The 23,820-nt window shown below is 41.5% G+C and overlaps 1 protein-coding gene across 1 annotated transcript in view; it reads right to left on the reverse strand.

Annotated features, from left to right (window-relative positions):
- Positions 1 to 4,254: 4,254 nt before the first annotated feature.
- cacna1ea (calcium channel, voltage-dependent, R type, alpha 1E subunit a) overlaps positions 4,255 to 23,820 on the reverse strand; it is a 59,435-nt gene continuing 39,869 nt past the window's right edge. Inside the window, exons 19-46 of the mRNA XM_028587704.1 lie at positions 21,460 to 22,236; positions 20,714 to 20,955; positions 20,272 to 20,383; positions 19,908 to 20,037; positions 19,317 to 19,376; positions 18,606 to 18,712; positions 18,387 to 18,398; positions 18,082 to 18,178; positions 16,648 to 16,808; positions 16,186 to 16,323; positions 15,392 to 15,593; positions 14,816 to 14,980; positions 13,994 to 14,104; positions 13,827 to 13,907; positions 13,486 to 13,671; positions 13,175 to 13,266; positions 12,263 to 12,437; positions 11,873 to 12,000; positions 10,227 to 10,323; positions 8,843 to 8,948; positions 8,654 to 8,761; positions 8,402 to 8,502; positions 7,933 to 8,039; positions 6,415 to 6,592; positions 5,985 to 6,113; positions 5,597 to 5,744; positions 5,282 to 5,463; positions 4,255 to 5,025 (exon numbers count right to left, since the gene is read on the reverse strand). Coding sequence (XP_028443505.1) covers positions 4,468 to 5,025; positions 5,282 to 5,463; positions 5,597 to 5,744; positions 5,985 to 6,113; positions 6,415 to 6,592; positions 7,933 to 8,039; positions 8,402 to 8,502; positions 8,654 to 8,761; positions 8,843 to 8,948; positions 10,227 to 10,323; positions 11,873 to 12,000; positions 12,263 to 12,437; positions 13,175 to 13,266; positions 13,486 to 13,671; positions 13,827 to 13,907; positions 13,994 to 14,104; positions 14,816 to 14,980; positions 15,392 to 15,593; positions 16,186 to 16,323; positions 16,648 to 16,808; positions 18,082 to 18,178; positions 18,387 to 18,398; positions 18,606 to 18,712; positions 19,317 to 19,376; positions 19,908 to 20,037; positions 20,272 to 20,383; positions 20,714 to 20,955; positions 21,460 to 22,236 — 4,690 coding nt within the window. The 3' untranslated portion in view covers positions 4,255 to 4,467. The remainder of the gene's footprint in view (positions 5,026 to 5,281; positions 5,464 to 5,596; positions 5,745 to 5,984; positions 6,114 to 6,414; positions 6,593 to 7,932; positions 8,040 to 8,401; positions 8,503 to 8,653; positions 8,762 to 8,842; positions 8,949 to 10,226; positions 10,324 to 11,872; positions 12,001 to 12,262; positions 12,438 to 13,174; positions 13,267 to 13,485; positions 13,672 to 13,826; positions 13,908 to 13,993; positions 14,105 to 14,815; positions 14,981 to 15,391; positions 15,594 to 16,185; positions 16,324 to 16,647; positions 16,809 to 18,081; positions 18,179 to 18,386; positions 18,399 to 18,605; positions 18,713 to 19,316; positions 19,377 to 19,907; positions 20,038 to 20,271; positions 20,384 to 20,713; positions 20,956 to 21,459; positions 22,237 to 23,820) is intronic.

Raw genomic sequence — 23,820 nt, forward strand, 5'->3', positions numbered from 1 at the left:
CTTACTCATAGTGTTTTTCCCAGGCACTAACGACAGTGAAGTGTCTCAGCCCCACTTTCAGCTGAAAAAGCTCCTCTTCTTTCTGCCCTAAAATAACCAATAGCGGCGTCTCCTCTGACCACCGTTGACCCAGACGCATCAGCACACTCAGCACATCAGGAAAACTGTCACATAAACGTTAACACATTCACAAATAAATGTACACATACAGAAGACTCTCCCACACATACACACTTTGTCAAATACACATGCTCACATGCACATTTTTACTTGATCATTTTTACTGGACATGGACAGTTGTGAGATGAGAATACAGGACAGTGTAGAGTTTAAACCCATGGTTTTCATGTCACAGAGAGACTAAAGACTTTCCTCATAGAGAGCCGCTTCACAAGTGAATGTAAACTGTATCACAAAGCTGACAGATTCAGACAGCATTAGTACCCTATGTGTGTAAACAGTCAAGGTCAAGTTTAACACCAAAGCCTTCAGCTAAATCCTTTCAACGTACACATCATGGAAAGAAAAGCCTTCCTAGATAAACAAGTTCACTGCAGTCACGTGTGACCTTGTCAGCTCCCTGAAAATGAAAAATCATCCTTTGGAGTAAAAAATATAGATTTAAAGTACAGATTTAGCAGAGTTTCTGTATAACTTGGAAATATTTTACAATTTGTCTTTGATTTTCAACATATTACATGAATTTGAATCATGACTACATTGAGGAAGAATGTATAATGAATAACAATATGGACATATCGTCTTTGTTAGAAATACATGTTGATATAAACTTCTTATAAAATCTTATTGCTGCTAAGACTGGCGAGGTAAAACTTTTAGTATGTAAGTAAGATATTATTGGTATAGTAGTATTAGTATAGTTTGGGTCAGTGTGGAGTGGACTGGTGTGGAGTGGGCCCGACATGACTTCCTGTGGAGACCTTTGGTTGTGTTGTGGACATGACTCATGAAACCAAACCCTCTTTAATAACTGGAAATTTCAACTGAGAAGTACTGTAGTAGGTTTTAACATTAGCTCCTGCGTTGAGCCTACTTGGTAATACTTACAGAGGGCCGAATACTGTAGCTATTGGTAGGGACAGTGTGGCACATTGTCCAATCTGATATGCCGGACATCTTTTGTCATCTTTTATTGTTGAGACATTGTAATGAGTGGCTGACTGCATGTCCAAGAGCTGTAATAGATCCACTTCTGCAAACACAAGACGTAGACTATATAATAGATTACTAATGCAGTATCTGAAACGAACTGGAATCATTTCGAACAATATTGACACTGCCACAATTCAGATTTAAGGTTTTTACGCATGGCCGTATTCATTAGGAATTTGAAAGTTGTAAACATGAAGGCAACAACTTTACTAGATAACTGCAGTAATCAAAACAAAATGCAACACTCTTGACCCATGAACTAACCCCTAACCCTAACCCTAACCTAACTGATGAAACACATTTTAACTGCTTTTTTGTTTACCTCATCCTAAAGTTGCTAAAGCTGCTGGTACACATAGACCAGAGGGCCGGGCCTAACCAGCATCTCTGTCTTCTCACAAACACACTTTGTGGCTTGTGTTCTGATCTCTCAACAGCAAATTAGATATCACACATATCTCTGCTCTGTTTCCAGGGCACTGAATCTTTTACACCTGGTTATTTTGGGAATATGTGAACATACACACAGAAACAAGTAAAAACACACGTTCCTGGATGAGTCAGTCAGTGAAAACCATAAATTATCACATTATGATATTCTGTGCATATGAAGCGTAAGCCTGTAATTTATCCAGCTATTGACTAAAGGCTTTCTGACTGCATTACATTACATTAATTTGTGTTAGAGTATTCAAACTCAAAAGGCACAAGCACTATGTAATTGTTGCAGATAAATTCCATCAAGTGCAGTGAACTTGTATTGATAACTTTTAAATGTGTGCTAAGTTGGAAGGGTGTTTGCAAACAGTACAAATGTCTAAATTTCTAAAGACCATTATACGCTTGAGGATGTCACTTAGCTTACGTATATGATAACACATTTTGCTTTAAAGCTTTAAACGCTGCTATTGCTTAGTATTCAGTAGTTACATTCTGGTGGCCTATAGGAGTTTAAGGGTCGATGCCCTCATTTCCTATCATCTCTATCATCAACTCTTTAATTAAGTATATATATATATATATATATATATATATATATATATATATATATATATATATATATATATATATATATATATATAGTTACATTCTTAAGCATATAAAGGTAATATCAGCCAGTACAGAAAAGACAAGTGATCTCTCTTTAATGGTCCTTTGAACAGATATGTAAACACTTCTTTTGTAAAGTCATAGACAGGCATCATGATTCAAATAAAATATAAACAGTGCAATAAATTAAACATGGATTTATTTTGTACAGTTTATACTACATATTTACCAGAAAGCTTCTCTATCTATGAAATCCAGGCTTGATAGGGAACTCTTTGGGCGAGCTTCCCCAGGCACAGATTAGGTTGTTCTGTACATCAAGGTTAAGTCCTAGGCTGCATTGTACATGTTAAGCACGGCCCTATAACCTACAGGCTGAAGCCTTAACCTAACCTGTAAACTGTATGAATCGACACTTCAAAGGAGGTTTCTCTGCTAAAACACGTCTTTTTCAGTCCAGGACTTGCTGTTTTGGGTCTCCAGCAGGGGAGTGTGACCTCTTCTGGCCTTCAGTCCAGATAAGTCCTGTGTTCACATTTCAGAAAGATGTCAAACTCAACATATTACATTAATACAACAGCACATGATATAAATACACATCTTATTTAAGGGGAACAACAAATGGTCTAAAGGTGGAATGTTCGAAGATATTAACAGTGGATCCTGGGACTGAAAAAAGCATAAACATTACTATGCCTGCTGTTTCATTATACTCTGTTGGTGAGGTGGTTTTAAATCCCATTTAATATCATGGACACATTTAAATAAGAACAATCCGGCAGCCACAGGCACACCTCTGTCTCTCTCTAATTGTCACCATAATCATGCATGTGGAAATTACTATGACGACTGGAGCACAGAAATTCCATTAACGCTCGTTTCTACTGAGCAAAACATAGGCTCCAATGTGACGGTAACAATGTAGCAGTTAACATACAGACAAACCATAGTGTGCCTGTGATTCCTCTTTTGTAAAAGCATCCATGTTGCATCACATGTAAAAAGGACATTAATTTCTCATCATCACATGAAAGAGGGCAACACATCCTGAAGAAGACACATCCCTGGCTCTATGTACCAGAAGAAAATGGCTTGAGAAGAAACGTAAAGAATGAAAATCCATTTGCCTTTCACAGGGGCTGTCTGTCCTACAGATGGTTGTACCTCAGGCCAAAGCCGTTGTAGTCCATGGACAGAGTAGTCAACTGGTGATCTCGTCATGTTGATATCATGCTGACAGACCTGTAAAAGACACTTCTAGTCCTTCACGTTTTCAAATTCAATGGTCCAGTATCCTGAGACAAAACATATCTTATTCTGTAATCTGTCCAAGATCTTAAGTGTCTTTTCACACCACAGAGCGACATAAATCTGCACTGTGCTGCTCCAGTTGGAGGTACACTGGACAGAAAAAATAACTTTATTAGAAGTTTTGCTCACTTTATGGTCTGGAACATGATTTTCTGTATTGACTATCTATTGATTAGTGACTGCATAATGCCCATGAACCACGTGGATACTCTTGTTGTAAACAGGAACAGTTTTAAATTATAAACTGGCAAAATTGGATTGAATCAAACTCCGTTTCATTGCTACCCTTATGATTGTTCACAGTCGACACTAACAGCAACCCTTTCAAATTACTTAAACATAAGAACCAAAAAACTAAAATACATTCATTGTATTACATTTTTACATGCTACCTCTATGTTCACCTACACAAAACGCACTGAGATCAGTTTCTTGGATTCAAAGACACCTTGGATAGACGTCTCACCATATTTTGTTCAAATAACAATCAAAACACTAACTTGTGTGGGAAGGCTTGGCAATGCTTGGGTTTGCCTGCAGTGATCTACTTATAGTACAGTCAGTCTCTGCTGTTCTCTTGATTTGGCAACTTTTCTCTATTAAGAGCACACGCACATGCATTACCACACACCCGTGTTCACACACACACACACACACACACACACACACACACACACACACACACACACACACACACACACACACACACACACACACACACACACACAGCCTCCCTCTAGCTACAACAAACACACACACAAGAACACGTTGCAGACAGACACCCAAGTATCCAGATAAATAGCAGTGGAGTCCTGCCTGTTATGCTACTGGTACTGAGAATACAAGTTCTCAGAGCCACAGAGGAGCTAAAGCCTTGTGGAGCTTCTCCGAGGTGCCCACTTGCTCTATGCATTCTCTTCGTCTCCGTTTTCTTTAGCAGCGGTCGTCCTCGTCTGTGTCACTTAGCAGCTCGCTGGCTCGAGCCGGACTCGCTTGGCCCAAGTGCTTTCGGAAATGGCCATTAGGAACCTGCCAGGAGTGTCTGAGCTGAGGAGCGGAGCTTATGGCGTTGGCCCGTCCCAGGCTGGTTGCTATGGCAGTCTCAAAAGTAAGGGTCTCCTGCCCGTCGCCTGCCTCTCCACCGCTGCCGCCGTCGTCATGGAATGGGAGGTAGGGCTCTGAGATGTAGCGGTGAGGAGATGGGTTGCTCGGTCCTGAAACCTGTACTCCGAATGACCCCTGACCTGCAGTTAGGGGGCCGCCCTCCTTGTCAGCCCTCCACAAGGTCTCCGTGGAGCCACCAGCGCCATCCTGAGGCTGGGTCTGTTCCTCAGAGGAGGCTGCTGGTGCTGGAGAGGTGTGGGCTTGGCAGACCAGAGGGGAGTAGGAGATGAACGGCCGAGGCCGGGAGGGTGTCTGTGGCAGCTGGCGCCGATTACGAGGAGTGCCGGAGTCTGAGGCTGAATGGGCAGGGCTGCCTGTTGTGTTTACCTGCAAACAACACACGCACAATAGTAAGGGGTACAGTACTGTTATAGACTCCTACAGCTACAGTTTCAGCTGTTATCCTCCTTCTGCAGCAGAGACAAAGTACTGCTGGCGTTCTTCCAGGTGGTTCACTGGATTCACATCCAATCACAGGTACAAAACAGTCCCTGATTTGATTGTGCGATACAAACCAGCACATCTTTGGGTCACAAAGACTAACTGGTGCTTCAGTGTGTAATTAACCCTGTTGTACTTCTACCTGTCTCTGTAAGGTGTGTGTGCGTCCTTCGCTAGGTGAACGGGACCGTCTCCTTTCACACGATGGATCGCGGCTGCGCTCCTCGGAGTTGCAGCGGGACACGTCAGGAGACAGTAGGTGGCGCCGTTCCTTAGAGCGCCCTCTCTCATGACTGCTTGCTTCTTTGTGGTTGACTCTAGGACCTAAGGGGTTAGTCATTTTTTTAAAGGACATTTTTACTTCTATGACTACTAAACATTGCTATGCTGACATTGCTATTGCTAAAATGTATCAGACTATAGGAAATGCAATGTAATGCCATGTGTGTTCAGTGACCTCTGTAGCTCCTCTGACGAGGCCTGTACGAGCCGTCAGGACTGACTCTCTCCAGAGAGTGCTGCTCCTGCCAGAGGCCGTTCACACACTGGTCTCCGATGGTGGAGAAGGAGCGCTTTATCAGCTTACTGTCTGCTGACATCCCAGGCTACATACACATCCAACAACCACAGAAGGAATCACTTAAGTAACCATGAATAAATCAGCAAACACACTCTCTCTCATCATCAAACACCCACACATACATAGCCTACATACATACATTATGTGCTGAGCAAACTCTAACTAATTTGTTTCAATTGTGTATTGATTTTCAAAGCACTTTCTAATGCAAGATTTGTTTGTTGCTGAATTTAGGTTTGAATAAAGGTTATTACTCTTTTATTACCGGTGGATCAACAGCCAGTCTGGGCATGGAGGAAGCTCTGATGGATGCTGTGCGCTGAGGTGATTTAATAACTGTTGCGTCCTGCCTGGCCTGCTGCATCACTTGGTTATACTCCACTACGTCTGGCACCTACACAGAAATATCACAAAAAAAGAGGGCTGGTTGTTTCTTATTTATTTCTCTTTGTCTTAAGAGTCAAACTGAGTCTCTTTAGTGATGCTCTGATAATGGTTTAACAACAACGTTAAAGGAGAATTCCGGTCAATGTGTAAACAATGTGTCCCAGTACAGATGTTGCATATAGTTTGTGTGTTCATTCAAATTATATTATTTTTCTTGCAGCAGTAAAACTAGCATTTATAGACTTTTGTTTGACCAGACTGCTGACAATGATTATGCAGTTCTCTCAATACTACATGTAGGTGGGTACCAGTGTTTGTAAAGGATGGTGCTGGTGATGCGGGTGATGGTAGGGGTGGTAGGGTGAACGATAGTCGCCGTCATCCTCCTCCTCCTCCTCCTCCTTCTCCTCCCTGGAGCGGGACAGCGGCTGCAGGAACATCTCTTGTGGAGAGATAGGGCTGAGTGCCAGAAAACCTCCTCTGGTGCTGAAGGAGCACAAACCAACAGGGCAACTGCATTATATACCCACATACATTTGTCAATTATTGTTGATGATGATGACGAGGATGATGATGATGATCAAAGTCAAAGTCAAGTTTATTTCATCCATAAAAATAGAAATTACAGTGCTCATACCCGCCTAATACAATACAATAAATACAATATAATACAATACAATACATAAATACAATATAAAATTTATAAAAATGTACGTTTAAAGTGCTTGTTGTGCTGTCTGATAGTCTAAGGTATAAAAAAGAGAGAGCACACCGCTTAGTTCGTATCACGGGAGGCCTTAGCCTACCACTACGTTCCATAACCCTGCCAGTCAAATTACCATGAAGAGGGTGACCCGGGTACCTCGTTATTTTCTTTGTCATTTTTGCCAGGCGGTCATCATATACTTGATCCACTGTATTTAACTCTCCTACCATTTTTCCAGCCCTTTTAGTCACTCTATCAATCCTGGCCTTCTTGGTGATCCCAGCATTTCCACACAGTAGCTCCAAACACTACATATCACTGACATAAAAAACATTCTCACCACATCTGTATTCACCTTAAAGGACTGCAACTTCCTCATACAGTATACACGTGGACTTAATTTTTTCATCAGTAAGTCTGACCATCTGACCATGTTAGCCTATCATTAAAAACAATGCCCAAATACTTGGAAGTGTCCACTCTTTCTATTACTGAACCTTTAATTTCCACTGCCTCAGTTGTCATCTTATTTCTCCTGTAATCAATTACTAATTCTTTAGTTTTCTTAACGTTGAGTTCTAAGAAATGAGTGTCACAAAAATCAACAAAAGCTTTTATCTCATTTTGATAGTGACTATAGTCATCATTTTCAATTAACCCAATGAGCGCTGTGTCGTCAGCAAATTTAACAACTTGACAGCTTGCCTGCTGTGGACGGTAGTCTGCAGTGTAAATGGTAAAAAGAAAGGGTAATAAAACAGTTCCCTGAGGTGACCCTGTGTTTGTCATGATCTTATCTGACCTGTTCTCTAAGAAATTTAGAATAAAAGAAATAAATACACCTGGAACCTAAAAGAAATCTAAAATAGACGGGGTAGCGTGGTCTGCCACAGGAGCAGCGACCGGAAGTTGATTATAGACTGATATATATTATAGATGATGATGATGATGATGATGATGATGATGATGATGATGATGATGATGATGATGATGAACGAACAGAAGGCATCTAAAAAGTCCTTGACCAGATCTACAAAAAGATCCATCTATTCCTACCAGCATAAATAACCACAAAGCAATCTAAATAACCGTGTGAGGTAAATTAAAGTTGAATATTTACAGAGCAGATCCGGCACTGTGCCTGAGGAATGAAAGGGATTTGGCATTGCATAGGATTTCTTGAGGCAGAGAGGAGGCATCCATACGCTGGAACATAGGAGCATGTTTCTATGGGGAGAGAAAAACACATGCAGGGGGAGATGGGAAATTAAAATAATATGCTCCTGTAATCCTACTGTCTCTAGCAATCAACTATGACATGACATGTGACTTTTTTTTTAAGAATCCTGAAACCAGTTAAACAGTTACAGTTCACATCATTCATTTAGGATGAATGTGCTGTCTTTTCAGTTTGTTGTATAAATACTTACATTAATACAGTAAATTGTTAAATGATGACCAATATGCAAAGAGCGGGATTATGCAATGAAACCATTGCACATCAGTGGCTGCTGGGTGCTTCATGGGAATACATTTACCCAAAACGTGTCATCATAATACACCTAAAAAAAAAAAAAAAAGAAAAGTACCTGTTCCTCCAGTTGCTGTCGGAGCTTCTTGGCCTTGCTCTGTTTGTAATAGTCCATGATCATCATGGCGGCATAGATCTTCCCAATTGTCATGTCACTGGCTGAAAAAGGAGAAAGCATCAGACATGACCCTTCAAGAGTACATTATTAAATGGAATAACATTTACCAGTACAACTACTACGATAGCAAACATGTATATCTTTGCGTTGACATATGAATAACGGTACTGTTAAGATGCAGGCTGATGTCACCTTTGTGAATGGGAACCAGCAGGTCCAACGTCTTCTGAGAGAGATGAGGCCAGATGACACCGATCTCCTTCTGCAAGTCCAGGTCCATCTGATTTCTATCCTCCCCTCCTGGAGATAAAAAGTGTGATTTAATGAGTTTTACATCACAGTGAATGTATGTCTGTAACGTTTTATGATATTCGGTCTGACCTCTGGCTATCTTGACCTCCAGGGCGGTGCGGATGAGGGCCATGAGGGTGGAGGTGAAGTGAACGGACATGTCATCGTCCACAGGCATGTTCATCAGGACTAGTCTCTGATGGCAGCAGAGAGAGCATCATAGTCAGACACAACTCAGCACACCAACAAACAATTACACCACATATCACGATGAAAAAGTGGAAGCCCAGAGCAGCTGTGGTTGATCATAATGTTTTTCAGTCCTCTTATCTTGTGCTTGTAATTACTTAATATTGTCATTATCTCAAGATAACAAATTATGGTTTTGTGATACTTACTTACACTGTTAAGGAATGCCATTGTGTAGTTCTAAACAACATATGAATATGTTTCAGCTCAAAGGAAAAACACCCAGCTGGAACTGAGCTCAGCCTACGCACCCATAAATCTGTTACTGAGATAAATAGATACTCAAATTATGATTTTGGGGCCACTAGCTTGAAAAAAAAAATTAAGCAACCATGGCCTTTCTGGGCATCATTACAGAAGAACATTTTTCCACTTTAATCATAATTTCATATAGCCTAGTTTGCTTTGTTTAAATGAAGTTAACTACACTGATAGATGCAGAAGGATGGAGAGGAATAACCTTGTAAATATTTACTGTATCTTGTTTTGAGAAACAAGATACAGTCACTATTTGATGATCACAAGAAAACTGTTTTGACAAGTTGTTATGTAAAACGTAAACTTTTCAATCTCAACATAACAATCTGAGGTCACAGAATAAATACAGACACATTAAAAAAAAGAAGATAAAACTCATGAAACACATTCGGAAGTAAGAGAACAGTGTTCATCTGCGATGGAGCATGCTGGCAGGCTCGCAAACTCACAATCACAAATACCCAAACAACAACAACAACAACAACACACACACACACACACACAGTACATTTCATATTACACACAGATTTAACATTGGGCTGTGGCAGGAGGCACATGCAGACAGGTAAATGTAAGAAACAAAGTATGAAAGACGAGAACATTTGACAGTAGACGTCGACGAAAGACGAAGCATGTAGATGTTTGACAACTTTCTGACTGATGTTCTCTAACTTGTTTGGAGCAATAAACTCCACAGATGCTCATCAGATAACAGCGAACAGATAATGGCGCCTTATTTTTCTGCCGAGATGCAAAGCAAAACAGGCAAATCATTACTGTAGCTTTAATCATCTGCCAATGAAAAAACACTGGAACGGTTCCAACAAGCAAAACTGCACCATATAAACAACAGAAAAAAATGCCTTGCTTTTCCAATGTGTGACACAAAAAATGAGTTTCTACAGCACCTGTCCTCGTTAATTAAAATATGAAGGAAGTGCCTGTTAGGGTCTAGTGTTTAGTCTACCTTATATGCCACCTTGGAGGGACATTTCTTGCCCAGGCCTAGAGGTGGCGACATGTTGGTCAACATCTCATACATGTCATTGTAATGGATACGACCACTGGGAGTGCCAGGTAGCCATGAATATGGGAGTGAGAGAGAGGGAAAAAGAGGGAAGGAGTAGAAAGGGGGGAAGGAAGGCAGAGGGATGATGTTGAAGGTGGAGGAGAAATTGAATAACAGTGGAGGAATCGGGGAGTGCGTTCCCAAGGGATGGAGGAGAGAAAGAGCACAAGAGGGGGTGGAGGGTAGAAGAGAGGAACATGAATGGAGGAGATACAAGAGAAAGGATTATTCCAATGCATCACACAGGAGTAGGGAGTAAATAGTAGGAGAAAATAAAACAGGTTGTATTCTTTCTATGCTGCCACCAGGGCATAGAAATCTGGGAAAGGAGAAAACCTTGGACAGGATAGGCAAAGGAATGACAGCCTCACTGGATCTGGTACAAATATCAAATACTTACGTTGTAAAGCGTTGTGTGTGTGTGTGTGAGAGGGAACTCATCTTTAAACCAGATCCAAAAGGTAGAAAGAGACAGGATTTCCCTGTTTTTTCTTTATGAAGCCATGTATACTGAATGTACACGTGCATTCTGTAATAGCTGTATGTGTGTACTGTGTATTGCAACTGTATAGTGTATATTAAGTTGTTCCAGTGGTTTTGTATGCGTTATAATTTTGTATGCCACGTAATCAGGGCGTCATTGGAAATGAGATCTTGCTCTCAACTGACCCTCCCTGAATAAATAAAGGTGATGTATATATAAATTGCGGTACAACGGCATCAACAGTAAGCATCTTAAGTGCCTTGATAAAACTAAAACGTTCACTTATAATCCTGAATGAGGGATGTCCTGTGCCTTAGTACCCAGAGACTCGAGTGTCGTCATTCTTTGACCTGAGTAACACACCCCTAAAAGGCCAAGCAGGGCGGTGACAGCAGGCGAAGGGAAGGAAAGGAGGGATAGGAGGAGGTCAGGAAGGATCCCACACGAAAGAGGCAGAGGGGTTTGTTGATATGGGGGAACCAAACCTTGCATGCCACCCTGTGTGGGCAGTTCTTTCCAAAGCCCAGGGGAGGTGAGATAGTGCGCACAACTTTGTACATCTCCTTATAGTGGATCCTACCACTGGAAAGAACATATATGTCTTTAGTTGTGTGTCGTGTGAATGAGGCCTAACTGAAGGCTCTCTCCTCTTGTCCTCAAAAGAGTAGTTTTAGGACATTCAAACAGCAATCAATCTAACTTCTAAACTACTAAAAACTGTAATAAACACATACACAAATATTTTACATGGTTATCGGTAGCTGTTGTCATTTATCTGTTGCAACTAGTTCAGATGCTGTTAAACGTGCTAGACAGACACTCCACAATTGCTTTTTACATCCAATATTAGATATAGTGTCAATTGTTGTGATGTTAGATGTGGATTAAGAAGAGTATCTCTTACTTTCATCCATATGGGTAAGTGTATTATGGAGTATATATTTTACAGCATGACTGTAGAACACATAATTTGCCATCACTGAAAACTGTAGCATCTGTATGTGCACAGTTGTACTTTTGATAAAATGTTAGTGTAGCTTTAAGACAGAGAGACACTAACCAGGCGGCACGGTCATACTCCCCCCAGATCCGGACAAACTCATCCAGGTGGTGAGGACCCAAAATGGACGAGTCTCTCGTCAGATACTCAAAGTTATCCATGATCACAGCCACAAACAGGTTCAGCATCTGGACAGGAGACAAACGAAAGAGAGAAAGGAGAAGCCATGCCATTTCATTATATGAGGATGGGAAGTGTTCAAAATATAACAATCAGGTTAAAACATTAAAAGAGATATTTCATTTCATTTATTTTATTGATGACAACGCACATTAATCAACATTTCTGTGAATGTGCCAGTGTTAGCAAGCCGGCTAATTTTCAACTGAAGTCCTCGTATCGTTGTTGTAACTTAAGGGAATAATTCACACTCCAGTTTTCTCGACTTACCAGGAAGGAGCTGAAGAAGATGAACGAGACAAAGTAGAAATAGGCGAAGTCGGAGCCACAGCCCCCCTCCTGGTCGGACGTCGGTACTCCTGGGGGAAGCGAGGTGTCTGTCTCACACTTCTGTCCCCCCAGACACGACAACATGATCTCCTGCCATGACTCCCCTGTGGCACTCCTGGACACACACACACACACACACACATTACACAACACCAGGAGAAGGAGGGGTCGCTTAGGACTTGAGCAGTCCAGTTTACAGTTTATTCACAGTTACGTCTGCCATCTGGAAAATACTATCAAAGCATCGAGGCTCGCACTGCTCGCTTCAGAGACAGCTTTTAGATGATCTAAATGTGAGACCTAGTTGTGTAGTCTAATGCATACATTTACAGTACATTCTGTATGCAATAGTGCTACTACTTGTAATGCCTTTAAATCTTACTGTAAGTGTTTTATATTATACTATGTTTCTTTTTTATTTTAGTTTTACTGCAAGTGTAAGGAATATGATTCTTATCACGTTTAAATGTACATCTTTTTTCTTCACTGCTTATGAGAACAAACTTGGAACTTCAACATGGAGAAATAAACAGTTTGGTCGAGATAGCAATTTCATTATTTGAACCACTGTGCTTTGTAAAACTCTCAAAGTGTCTGCTAATTTGCTAAGCAGGTAAGTGGTACACTACAGCATCTATCACCCTGTGACACTGAGTAGCCCCTGGAGTACTATCTACCGTAACCTAGCAAAATTATTTAGACTACATTAAGGAAATGTGCTATTACGCGAACCAAGTAAAGCAAATTATGTGTAATTTGGATCACTGCTAGATCTCTGTTTACAGTGATCTGAAACAACATCAAGTCCAAAGCAAACCGAAGAACAGCACTAAAGATCGCACGGTGTCCTACCTGAACAGCAGCATCAGAGCACCAGAGAAGGTCTTGAAGTTGTTGTGCTGCGTAATGTGAGTCTCCTCATTTAGCTTAATGTTCCCAAACACCTGATTCACACAGATATACACACACAATCCTTAATAATGACAGTGTTTATGTCATGCACTAGCCATTTTGCATGTTTTTTTTGTGTGTGTGCATATATTTCACCATGAAACACACATACTTAGGGTGCTGTTGGACGCTGGATAAAAATAGTAAATGTAGTATCTTAAACACCATCTCCACAGAGAAACAGAGACCAATCAAGCATGTGTCTTTCTAACCTGCATGCCAATGATGGCGTAGATGAAGAAGAGCATGGCGATGAGCAAGCAGACATAGGGCAAAGCCTTGAAGGACTGGACGAAGGTCCACAGAAGAATGCGGATGGTGTAACCTTGTCGGAGCAGTTTGATCAGACGAGCTGCTCGGAACAGCTTCAAGAAACTCATGTTGAATGTGTCATCAAACTGGCGTAAGGACATGGTAGGGAGGGGGGGGAGAGATGTCAGCCTGACATAGCATACAATAGTAATGTTCACACAACTGTGCAGAAAAAAAGGAAGTCACAAAGGTTAACTCTTTCTTTCAGTGTCAAGAGTTAATCATGTTTTTCTCTTATTACCTGCAAGTCTACTACGATCTCTGTGATGCTGCCCAAAACAGTGATGAAGTCAAAAATGTTCCATGTGTCTCGAAAGTAGTTCTGTGGAAACAAGAAAGATACTTAAATCCAATTCTAAAAAAGATCTTTAATTCACATTCAGGCTGTTTGCTGCTCTTTTCTCTCACCAGAAAGCCGAAGGCCATGATCTTGAGGACGCACTCAACAGAGAAGAGAACAGTGAAAGCTGTGTTCAGGTGCTTCAGTACGGCCTCGTATGCCGGCGGGGCAGAGTAATACTGAAAATAGACAGGCGGCAAGTATTAAACTGCAAATACAAATCTGTGTTGTGAGAAGAATAAAAAAGTGGAATATTCCCTAACCAGTTCACTGAACTTCAGCCCTGCACCCTGCAGAACTACAGGTTGATGGAAGATTCCTCCAGACCCATAAATAGTGTCTCAGTCTCTGCACCTTTCATCTGTCGCACTATAAAAGGAGTCATTCCTCTAGGGGCGGCAGCCACAGTTAATGAGGTCATGCTAAATAGCAGCCCCTGGACATTATAGATCAATATTTAATACAGGCTGAGTCACCCTGCGTCTGTCTGTCTGAACAACCAGCACAGCGGAAAGGCGGAAGAAGACAGAGTGGTGAGAGAGAGGGGAAAAAAACACATCAGCAGATTCAAATGAAAACATCACAGTGTGTTTCTACACATCCATGTTTCCAGTTAGGAGTGACACATCTCGGCTTATTTTAAAACCAAAGTGTTAACAGTCGCAAGTTCACGACAGAATATGTTGCTGAGAAGCAACACAAGGTGTGTTTTTTCCTATTAGCAAACAAGGATATGTGGAAAATGGCACATCATCCTTAAGAGTGAGAAGAGAGATGTACAGTAGATAATGGTAGAACCTGTCACACCAGTTGTTGTCCTCTCATTTTGGTCCTACTAAGATGTGCTGTTGTAGTCTTTGATTTTTATTTTCTCTTTTTATTATCCTCACCTTCATCATAAGTACAATGGTGTTGAGAGCGATCATGGCCAGGACGGTGTACTCAAAAGAGGGCGACACCACAAAATGCCACAGACGGTATTGGAACGTGTGCCGGTTCTGGGGCATGTAACGGGTCAGGGGCTTGGCACCGATGGCAAAGTCTATGCACGCCCTCTGAAATATAGAGAACAGGAGGAAGATAAAGGGAAGAAGAATGAAATAGTAAATACACGCAGCACACAGTCTAACTAGTCACCTTGTTTTAATGACTTTATTTTTGCTTCTTTTCTCTTTGCTTTAAACTTTAAAGGAAGACATAGATGTTTTCTACAAGAACATTTATGGATTTACAAAGATCAAGTCTGAGTACATTTGATGTATTTGGCCTTCAAAAAATAAACTCTAAATCTATACTTTGCATAAAATAAAGAGACAGAGAAAGGGAGACAGACAGGGAAGAAAAAGATTTGACCAAAGCTGATTAGATAGAAGGGAAAAGACTAGAAAGTAGCTTATGAGTCATTAAACACAAGGAAAAAGACAAAGACAGAGAAGTTTGTCGTTCTTCTATCAATCTTTCCTCACCTCATTCTTTTCCAGGCTGCACTCCTCCATCATCTTATCCCCCTGTTCCTGGAAGGTGATGATGATGAGAGCCACGAAGATGTTGACAAAGAAGAAAGGAAAGACGACAAAGTAGATGACATAGAAGATAGACATCTCCATCCTGTTGCCGTGACTCGGACCCCTGTCCTCCTCTGTCACATCTACTGAGTGCTGCAGGACCCTGAAAGAGCCGAGACACAATGCTTATTAATGCTAACGCTGCTATTAAAAGCTCAAGCAACTACAAATAAGAACTTCCTTTTTTTGGCAAGACAGAAACAGCAAAAATGTCACCTTTAACAAGGAGAATATGCTCATGCAGCTGCTTAAAATCTTTCACAAAATCAAGACTCTTGCGCACTTACAGGAGTTATTAGTTTTGGAGAAAAAAAACGTTTGGTAGTGTTTGTTCACTGGGGTGGGGATCAAATGCCAATTTCATCATTTTCGATTTATTGCCACGGCATAAGTCAATTAACGAGGGTTGGAACAGTACAAACCCACAACCACTGTCAGCTAAATATTGGTATAATTTTATTGTGAGATAATGAATGGCAAAATCTTTGTTAAGTTAATCACATCTATTATATTTTCTCCATCAAAGATCAGATTTGACCATTACCAAAGAACAAGACAGATGTTAAAAGGTTATAACGCTCATAAAAGCTAATGAGCCCTCTAAGAAAGGAAAATGATGTGCAGGAAAGCTCCTGCTGAATTTTCTCAACCAGCATGAGAATTAGCACTCATCCGCTGATTCCAGTCAGACTCACTGAGGCCATCCCTCTCCAGTGGAAACAGTGAAGAGAGTGAGCAGAGCCCAGATGACGTTGTCATAGTGAAACTCGTGTCTCTTCCAGTCTCTTCTCTTCACCTCTTTCTTATCCTTCCCATAGTCAATGTAGTAACCCCTGAAGGAGAAGGAGGAGAAGGAGGAGACCAGGGACAGAAACAAAGTTGTAACTAAGATACATTAAATGAAGAAAACACATTAAGAAAAGGGAAAAATCATATAACCTTTTTTTAACAAGTTTATTGACCCAAGTGTCTAGTTTTAGGAGGACATGGAGCCAAAAAACAACAATTCCAAAAAGGAATAAATGACTGAATGAAGGATGGGAAAAGAAGGAAGGGGAAAGAGATGAAGGGAAAAGAAAGAAACAAATAAACAAAGATGAATATAAATATGAATGCGGGAATAAAGGAAGGGAAAACAGAAAAAAAGTGAATATTACTGGCAATCCTTTTCTGTGTCCTTGGAACTGTCTGTACAGTAGAAAAACTTCCCCTTGAAGAGCTGCACAGCGATGACGGCAAAGATGAACATGAAAAGCTTGTAGACGATCAGGATGTTGAAGACGTTTTTCAGAGACGTCACTACACAGTCAAACACCGCCTGGAATAGAGATACGTGAGATCTTTAAATCAGGTCTGTGCAAGAACATACCAAAATCACACTATCCTATTAACAATGCTAGCTTGTGCTTATTGTTTTTTGGACAACATAGCATGTGAATGTGAATGTGAATTCAAAAACAGAAAGTTTGATTTTTACTGGCATGACGTGAAACCAGTGGCTGCCTGGAAGGTAAGAAATTAATCTAAAGACATGTCATAGACTTTAGCGGTAATTTAAAGGACTATATGTTAAAACATGTACAACCATTAATGGGAGCTTTAGGTTAAAGGTCCCATGGCATGAAAATGTCACTTTAAGAGGTTTTTTAACATTAATATGCGTTTCCCCCAGTCTGCCTATGGCCCACTTATGTTGGTGATAGACGGGCCAAATCAACCAATCAGATCAACGAAGCGTATGAAAATACAACCACAAGCTGCTGCTGCTGCTGCATGAAAAGCATAGCTCGTCAGCAAGCAAGCAACATGGCGGTAAAGGATATTTGCCGTTTGTGTAACAAGAATTTACGAATAAAAGGCACCATTTCAGGTTCCCGTCCATATTCCAAAAGAAGGATCCAAGAGAAAAAAGCATTAGTGAGCGGCTAACAGAATTAGGGCTACCGCTGTCTGAAAATACTGGTTAGCTGATTGGATAAACCATCTGTCTATCACCACCTAAACCCACCTCAACAGCTCCTAATTTTCTCTATCTCAAGATGCCAGACTGAACTGCGAGTGGAAAACTGGAGTTCGCTAGATTAGAACGGTCTCACAAAGCTACCATGTCATGGGACCTTATTGTTATTATTGTTCTTCACTCCCTGTCCCAGTGATTAGAACGAGATGTGTGTTTTTGGTATTAGTCGCAATCCCCAAATGAGTACCTGTTAGCGCACTCAGACAGTCCTCCAGCTGTCTCTCAGGCTAGTTAATTCCCTGCCTTCACTTTAAACTCTCCCCCCTTCTCACTTATTATCAGTTTTTACATTATTCTCTTTAGTTCTCCTGTCTGCAAATGGCAATCTCAGTTTCCATTTTGTATTATTTCTTTTTCCACGGAGGAGTGTATTTGGAGCCTTAAAGAGTTATCCACCTGTGTATGCATGGCGCTTTTATAATTTGTTTTCTCCCGGCGGACAGTCTACGTGTGAGGTTTGACAACATGTCTTCATGCCCTGATGCTCAGAGTTTATCACCTCATCTGTCTACTCGTTCTGTCTCTGCTCACAGGTCTGCAGCCGAGATATCAAAGTCGGAGCATGTCTGACCTTGAGTTTAGGAAGTCTCTTGATGGTCTTTAGCGGTCTGAGGACACGTAACACTCTTAGAGACTTGATGGTCTTGATGTCCCGTCCTTTGTTATTTCTGTACAAAAGGACAGACAGACTGTGAGTATCACACCACTGCAGCATAGTAAACATCACATTTTTAGACACTCATGTTTTGTTTTTCCCACCTTATTCGTCCATCATCACAGTATGTGTAATCTGACATATTCTACTTATGTTACACTCTGAATTTTGCACATTTAAAGTATTTGCTCTAAGAGAGAAAGACTTTTTTTGTTTTTTACCCCATCACATTGCTGCTGGTCAATCCCACAGGGGCATCACCAACAGACGGAAAAAAACAGGAAAGAAGGACACATATATCAACAGTTATAATGTTAGAAACAAAATGGAAGAGATGACTACATGAAGTGGAAGAATATTTACAGTTGATTTAAACAAACTTTGATGTTTAGACATATGATTAGTGCATATGATTAATTCAAATAAATCATGTGACTGACGAGAGGGCGAAGGCCACCAATGCTCCCACCACGACTATAAAGTCGAGGATGTTCCACAGGTCTCTGAAGTAGGAGCCGTCATGGAGGAGCAGACCCTGGTCAATCATCTAAAGACAGGACAAGAGCGAGTAATGAAAGGAATGTACTTCTCCAGGATAGTTTCCAGGAATGCAGTTAACTTTCTTTTTAGGTATTTCAAACTTCAGTGTCAAGCTCCTAAACAAGTTAAGGCCTTGAATTGGGCCTGACAAAGCTGTTTGTTACTCCATGGAGCAGTGATGATTAACAGCAGAGGAGATTAGAGAAAACTGTCAACTATTTCTGATACACAACAATAGGCTTATTTTTTTCAGACACTCCTTCAATCTTAATTAAGATTAATTTTACTTCTTTGGGACTATTAAAATGAGTCAAATAAAACAGGGAAACGTTTTAATTAGAGCTAAAATGGTTGAAAACTGTGTGTCAAACAACACAGTTTCTTTTTGATCCATTATCAGACTAAGTTGTCTAATCTTCATGGTTCTTTAGATGTGGTAGAAAAGGAATGCCCAAAGGGGACCCTAAGTTCATAGTTTAGTTGCTTAGTTTAGGTCTTGTGGCTCCACAGTGGAACCATCCTGGAACTCTTTGCTCGAAAAAGGTATATTTATATTTTAACATTTCTTGCAATCAATCGCCACACAGGGACATCTTTACACAGTAACTTACCTTTATAATCATTTCAAATGTGAAGACTCCGGTGAACACATAATCAAAATACCGCAGAACCTGCAATGAGTGTGAGACAGAAGGACAGTCAAAGAAAAAGAAAAAGATCAGAAAATCTGAATACGTCTAGGATATAACACAGATAATAAAAAGATGAAATTCGTCAGTTCGTTACGTTGATTTCATGACATTTAGGGCTATGTAACTTCAAATAATCTCATCTTGTGGTTTATTATGAAACAGTCCCCTCAAATGATGGCAACACAAGACAAGAAAATTAGCCACATTTCTCAAATAAACAACCAGGCTCAGTGTGTCTTACACTGCAATTTCCTCACTCATCAGCGATTTAACTGCCCCCCACCCTCCCCCCATCAAGTTACATTAGCGGCATTTTGCAAAACAATTTAAGGAAATGTTTTCTTTTTCTTTGCTGCTTAGTGTAGATGAAGCTATGAGGCCCAAGGCACATATAAACCATGATTGAAATTGAATCTCAGTGTTTCAGGAGAAATATTTTTGTGAAATATTAATGTGACAGCTGGCCCTGTGTCAGACAGATGATATATACATGAATGTGAACACACAAACCTTATTCCAGTTAGAGGAGGTGGCTACAGGGTCCTCAGCAGCCAGTGCTATACTACTAGCAGCTATGACCAGCAGGATGGACATTTCAAAGTACCTGAGGTTCACCATGTAGTGACACGCTCGACGAACCCTGAGGGAGAGCAGATGGCACAGTGGAGATGCGATGCAGAGGTCAGGTACCATAACTACTAAGAGTGAGACTGTGTAGGCTTAAGCTGGCTGAAACTTAATTGCAGCAGGGTTAAACAACATAGATGTCGTGCAACAACCCTGAACTCTCTGCCATTACTTCCAAGTGCACGTGAGGTTTGGAGTGTCATCATTCCCCAGTATTATAAAGTCTATCCCAGAGGAAGCAACGTACGGGTTGTCAGGTTTGAAGATGAACATGCTGTCTGGAGTCACAGTGTTGACAGGCTTTGTCTCTTCTGCCTCCTCCTTCTCTGGTTTACAGGTTTCAGGGTCCTTGATGTTGACTGGAGAAGGTCAGGAGAAGAAGAAGAAGAAGAAGAGGCAAGGACAGGTGTAGGGAGGAGGAGAAGAGTAGGGTAGAATGAGAAGATAGCACAGTGGATACAAACAAGGAGGGAGGCCTCACAAAGCCACCTTAAAACTTAGTAAAATAGGATTTTAATCTGGAAAATATCCACTGAGAATAGATGGATGGGGACAAGCTTAGAAGATAACATGACTCATCGCTTCTATAATGGCCCTGAATTGTGGAGGCAACGATTTAGCTTAGGTGCAATAGATATGAAATGAAGCATGACTTTGCAACTGCATGGTCAACTTTATTTCTCAAATACCTGTGATCGTGGAGAGCTCTAGAGATGACTGAACGTTGGGCGCTTCGATAATCACACTGGAGCTAAGCTGACATTTGTCCTGGTCCTGCTCTGTCTCCTTCTCTTCTTTGTTGCTCTCTGGGATGACAGGAGGAGACGGGTCTGATTGCTGAGGAGGTTCTTCCTGCTTTTGAGGACACTGGTCACCAGTGTGGCTCTGGTTTTCTGGTGGGTCAGTGTCTCCTCCACTCCTGTCACCCTGTCTGAAAAATAGAGCGCCAAAGACTTAACTGGACAGACAGGAGGACAGCGATATACTTACAGTATGGTCTGTGCTGTCAGGTGGTGAATCTATAGCCGACCAAAAACCACAACGTCCCCAGTTTGCATCTGGTTGGTTGCACGTCTATCCCCCTCCTCCTTATTTCTGTAATTTCTCTACTGTTGACTATCCAATTAAGGCATTAAATAACAATAATAAACGTAGCCAAAACGCAGTAGAAGTTGGTAATTTGAGTGTGCAATAAAGCACAAGTGCAAGTTAACATCCCTATTTTGTATATATACATCGCATCTCCAGGTCATTGCAAATCACTGGCATTAAACATATACATGTGACCGGGGGCCTTTGCTGCCACTTATTCTTCTCTCCAAATCGTTCCTGTCTCTCTTTACTTTGACTTCACCTGTTTACCAAATCTGAAACATACTGCCAAACAAATAAAAAAAAAAAACATGTTGACTGAGCAGCTGTTGGTCTGTCTCACCTGCTCTCATCAGGTTTGGACACCTCTTCCACCTTTTTGGTCTCTGCCTCCTTCTCCACCACGTTCCCCGGATTCCTCCTCCTCTCTCTGCTGACCGAGTGACTCGCCAAGTGGCTTCCATTCCCTGATGGTGATGACCCTTGACTTTTGGCCCCGCTGTGATGGTCACAGTGATGTAGCGCCCTTCTGCCCCTGATCCCACCATGACCTCCCATCTCAGGAGTCAGTGTGTCAAGGTTATCTGGTGGCCTGAACTTCTTTACTGCCCTGTGTTGACGCTCGCCATTCAATCTGGGGCTCCGGCGCTCGCTGACGGTGTTGTGACTCTGATTAACGCCCAGTTTTCTGCTCTCTGTGATGGAGTCGGATTCAGGAGGTTCTGGTATGGCCACAGACACAGAAGCATCGGGAAGGGGCACATTCGTAGGATCCAACGGTTCTGGTACCAGAACCACTGGGAGTTCTGGTATGTGGCCAGAGAGGGCGGCATCCAGGGCCATATCCACAGACATGGAGGAGCCTAAAGCCTGATTCTTGGATGGGGAGGCTAAGGGGTCCGTCAGGTGCTTCAAACTCCCGGTCTGTGTGCGCTCCATGGCCTTGCGGTGTAGTGACTGGGGATGTCCATGCTGGGCCTGGGCTGAAGCAGGAGGGCCGTCCTTCTCCTCGTTGGGACTGCTGAACAGGATCTCTCGGCTGGACATCTGCCGGTGTCTCCGCAGCTGGCTAGTCCTCTGCTCCCACACTGACATGGTCATCCTTGTTCTTCTCTCTCTCCTGGACATGAAAGAAGTAGAGGGGTTGAGTGGTGGGGGTGGGCGGCCCTCCCTGATGCTGCCCTCGTCCAGGGAGCAGGAGTAGGTAGGCCGGCTGCGGTGGATGGCTCTTTTCCTGTACAGGTAGGGCCGCCTCCTCCGGCTTCCCCTGAGAAGAGAAAAGAAAAGACCAAATGTCAGCATGTAGAAGCAGACAAAGTAGTATATACAGTGCCACATTTAACATACAGAAGGCGTAAATTAAGGTCAATGTCTTAGTGCTAGAATTTGGTTTGAAACACTTCATTTTTAGCTTGTTCTGTTATTTATTAATCCGTGTCTGAAACATTTTCATTTGCATGCTGTGTATTCACCAAAAATCTAATTTGATTCAAAGTAAAGTTTCTGAATCTGCTTTGATGGATTTAACATTCTTTCTAGGTCTTTTGAAATCTAAATTAGCAATCAAGACATTTGAACCAACAAAGAGCTATTTCATGTCAACATGAAGCAATTTACTGGATCGATGAAGATGTTAGGCGATAAATTAACCAAGCCAGGAATTGTTGTGTGACTGTAGTAACAAAAAGAGTAAGATGCAGAATGAAACCAGTGGAATAGAGATAGGTGGAATAAAATGAGGTTGGAGAGTTTGGAGGTACAGTACAGGACAGAGTGTGAACAGAATACTACTGTATACAGAATGAGTCTGGGACATTTATCCATTCAAGAAAATCAGAAGGGCATTAGTGAGAGATTCAGAGAGCTGAACAGACAGTGTTACTTACTGGAACGTGGACTCTTGTGTGGTCCGTGTTATCAATGAGCGATTGGTTGAAAACAAGACATTAGTGCTTTTGTGAGCAGAGACAAAACAGACCAGGAGACACACAGCAAACAATCCTCAAAGAAAAACACAAAGACCAAAGTCATCAAAACAACTGTAGACAGGCCGTTAATGCCATTTAACAGCTGTTCTGAATTTGTTATTCAGGGGTAAAACTGCTCTTTTAGAAGACTGCAGGCACAGATGAATTATTTATATTCAGTTGCTACATCATGCATTCTATTTGCAGCTGGATATTTCCACTGCGCGCATCCCTTCTTTCAATGTTTGTAAAGAATAAAGGATAAATTTGGAGGTCAAAAACTGACTCTTGATGCTTTGCTGTGTGTCTCCACTGGAGCCTAGCAGCACATTGACAAACAAGATGGTAGCAGTATTAGAAACAACATTCATACAACATTGATAAGAAGACATCTTAAGTAAGATTGAGATGTTAGACAGTCTGAGCTACAGTATGGGTACAGGTAGAAAACACAGAGATGGGCTCCATCAGCAAACACAGGAAAGGAGTTCATATTTAGATACCCTTTGAACAAAACCACCACATTGGGATGCAGCTCTGAACACCACCCTCACCTCAGAGCACTCACACATTAGCATTCTTTTAGGACATGCTAGTAGAGGAAGTTCATGTGCGGAGTTCAAAATATTTGCTAAAAAATTATTCAGAATACTCAAGAGCATTTGGGAGAGGGATTAAAAACCTCACAATGGAAGAAAAACTGTACACACACTGAAAAACACTATTCCAGTCTAAGT

This window comes from Perca flavescens, chromosome 9, assembly GCF_004354835.1.
Source record: "Perca flavescens isolate YP-PL-M2 chromosome 9, PFLA_1.0, whole genome shotgun sequence".
In the NCBI taxonomy this organism is placed as follows: domain Eukaryota; kingdom Metazoa; phylum Chordata; class Actinopteri; order Perciformes; family Percidae; genus Perca; species Perca flavescens.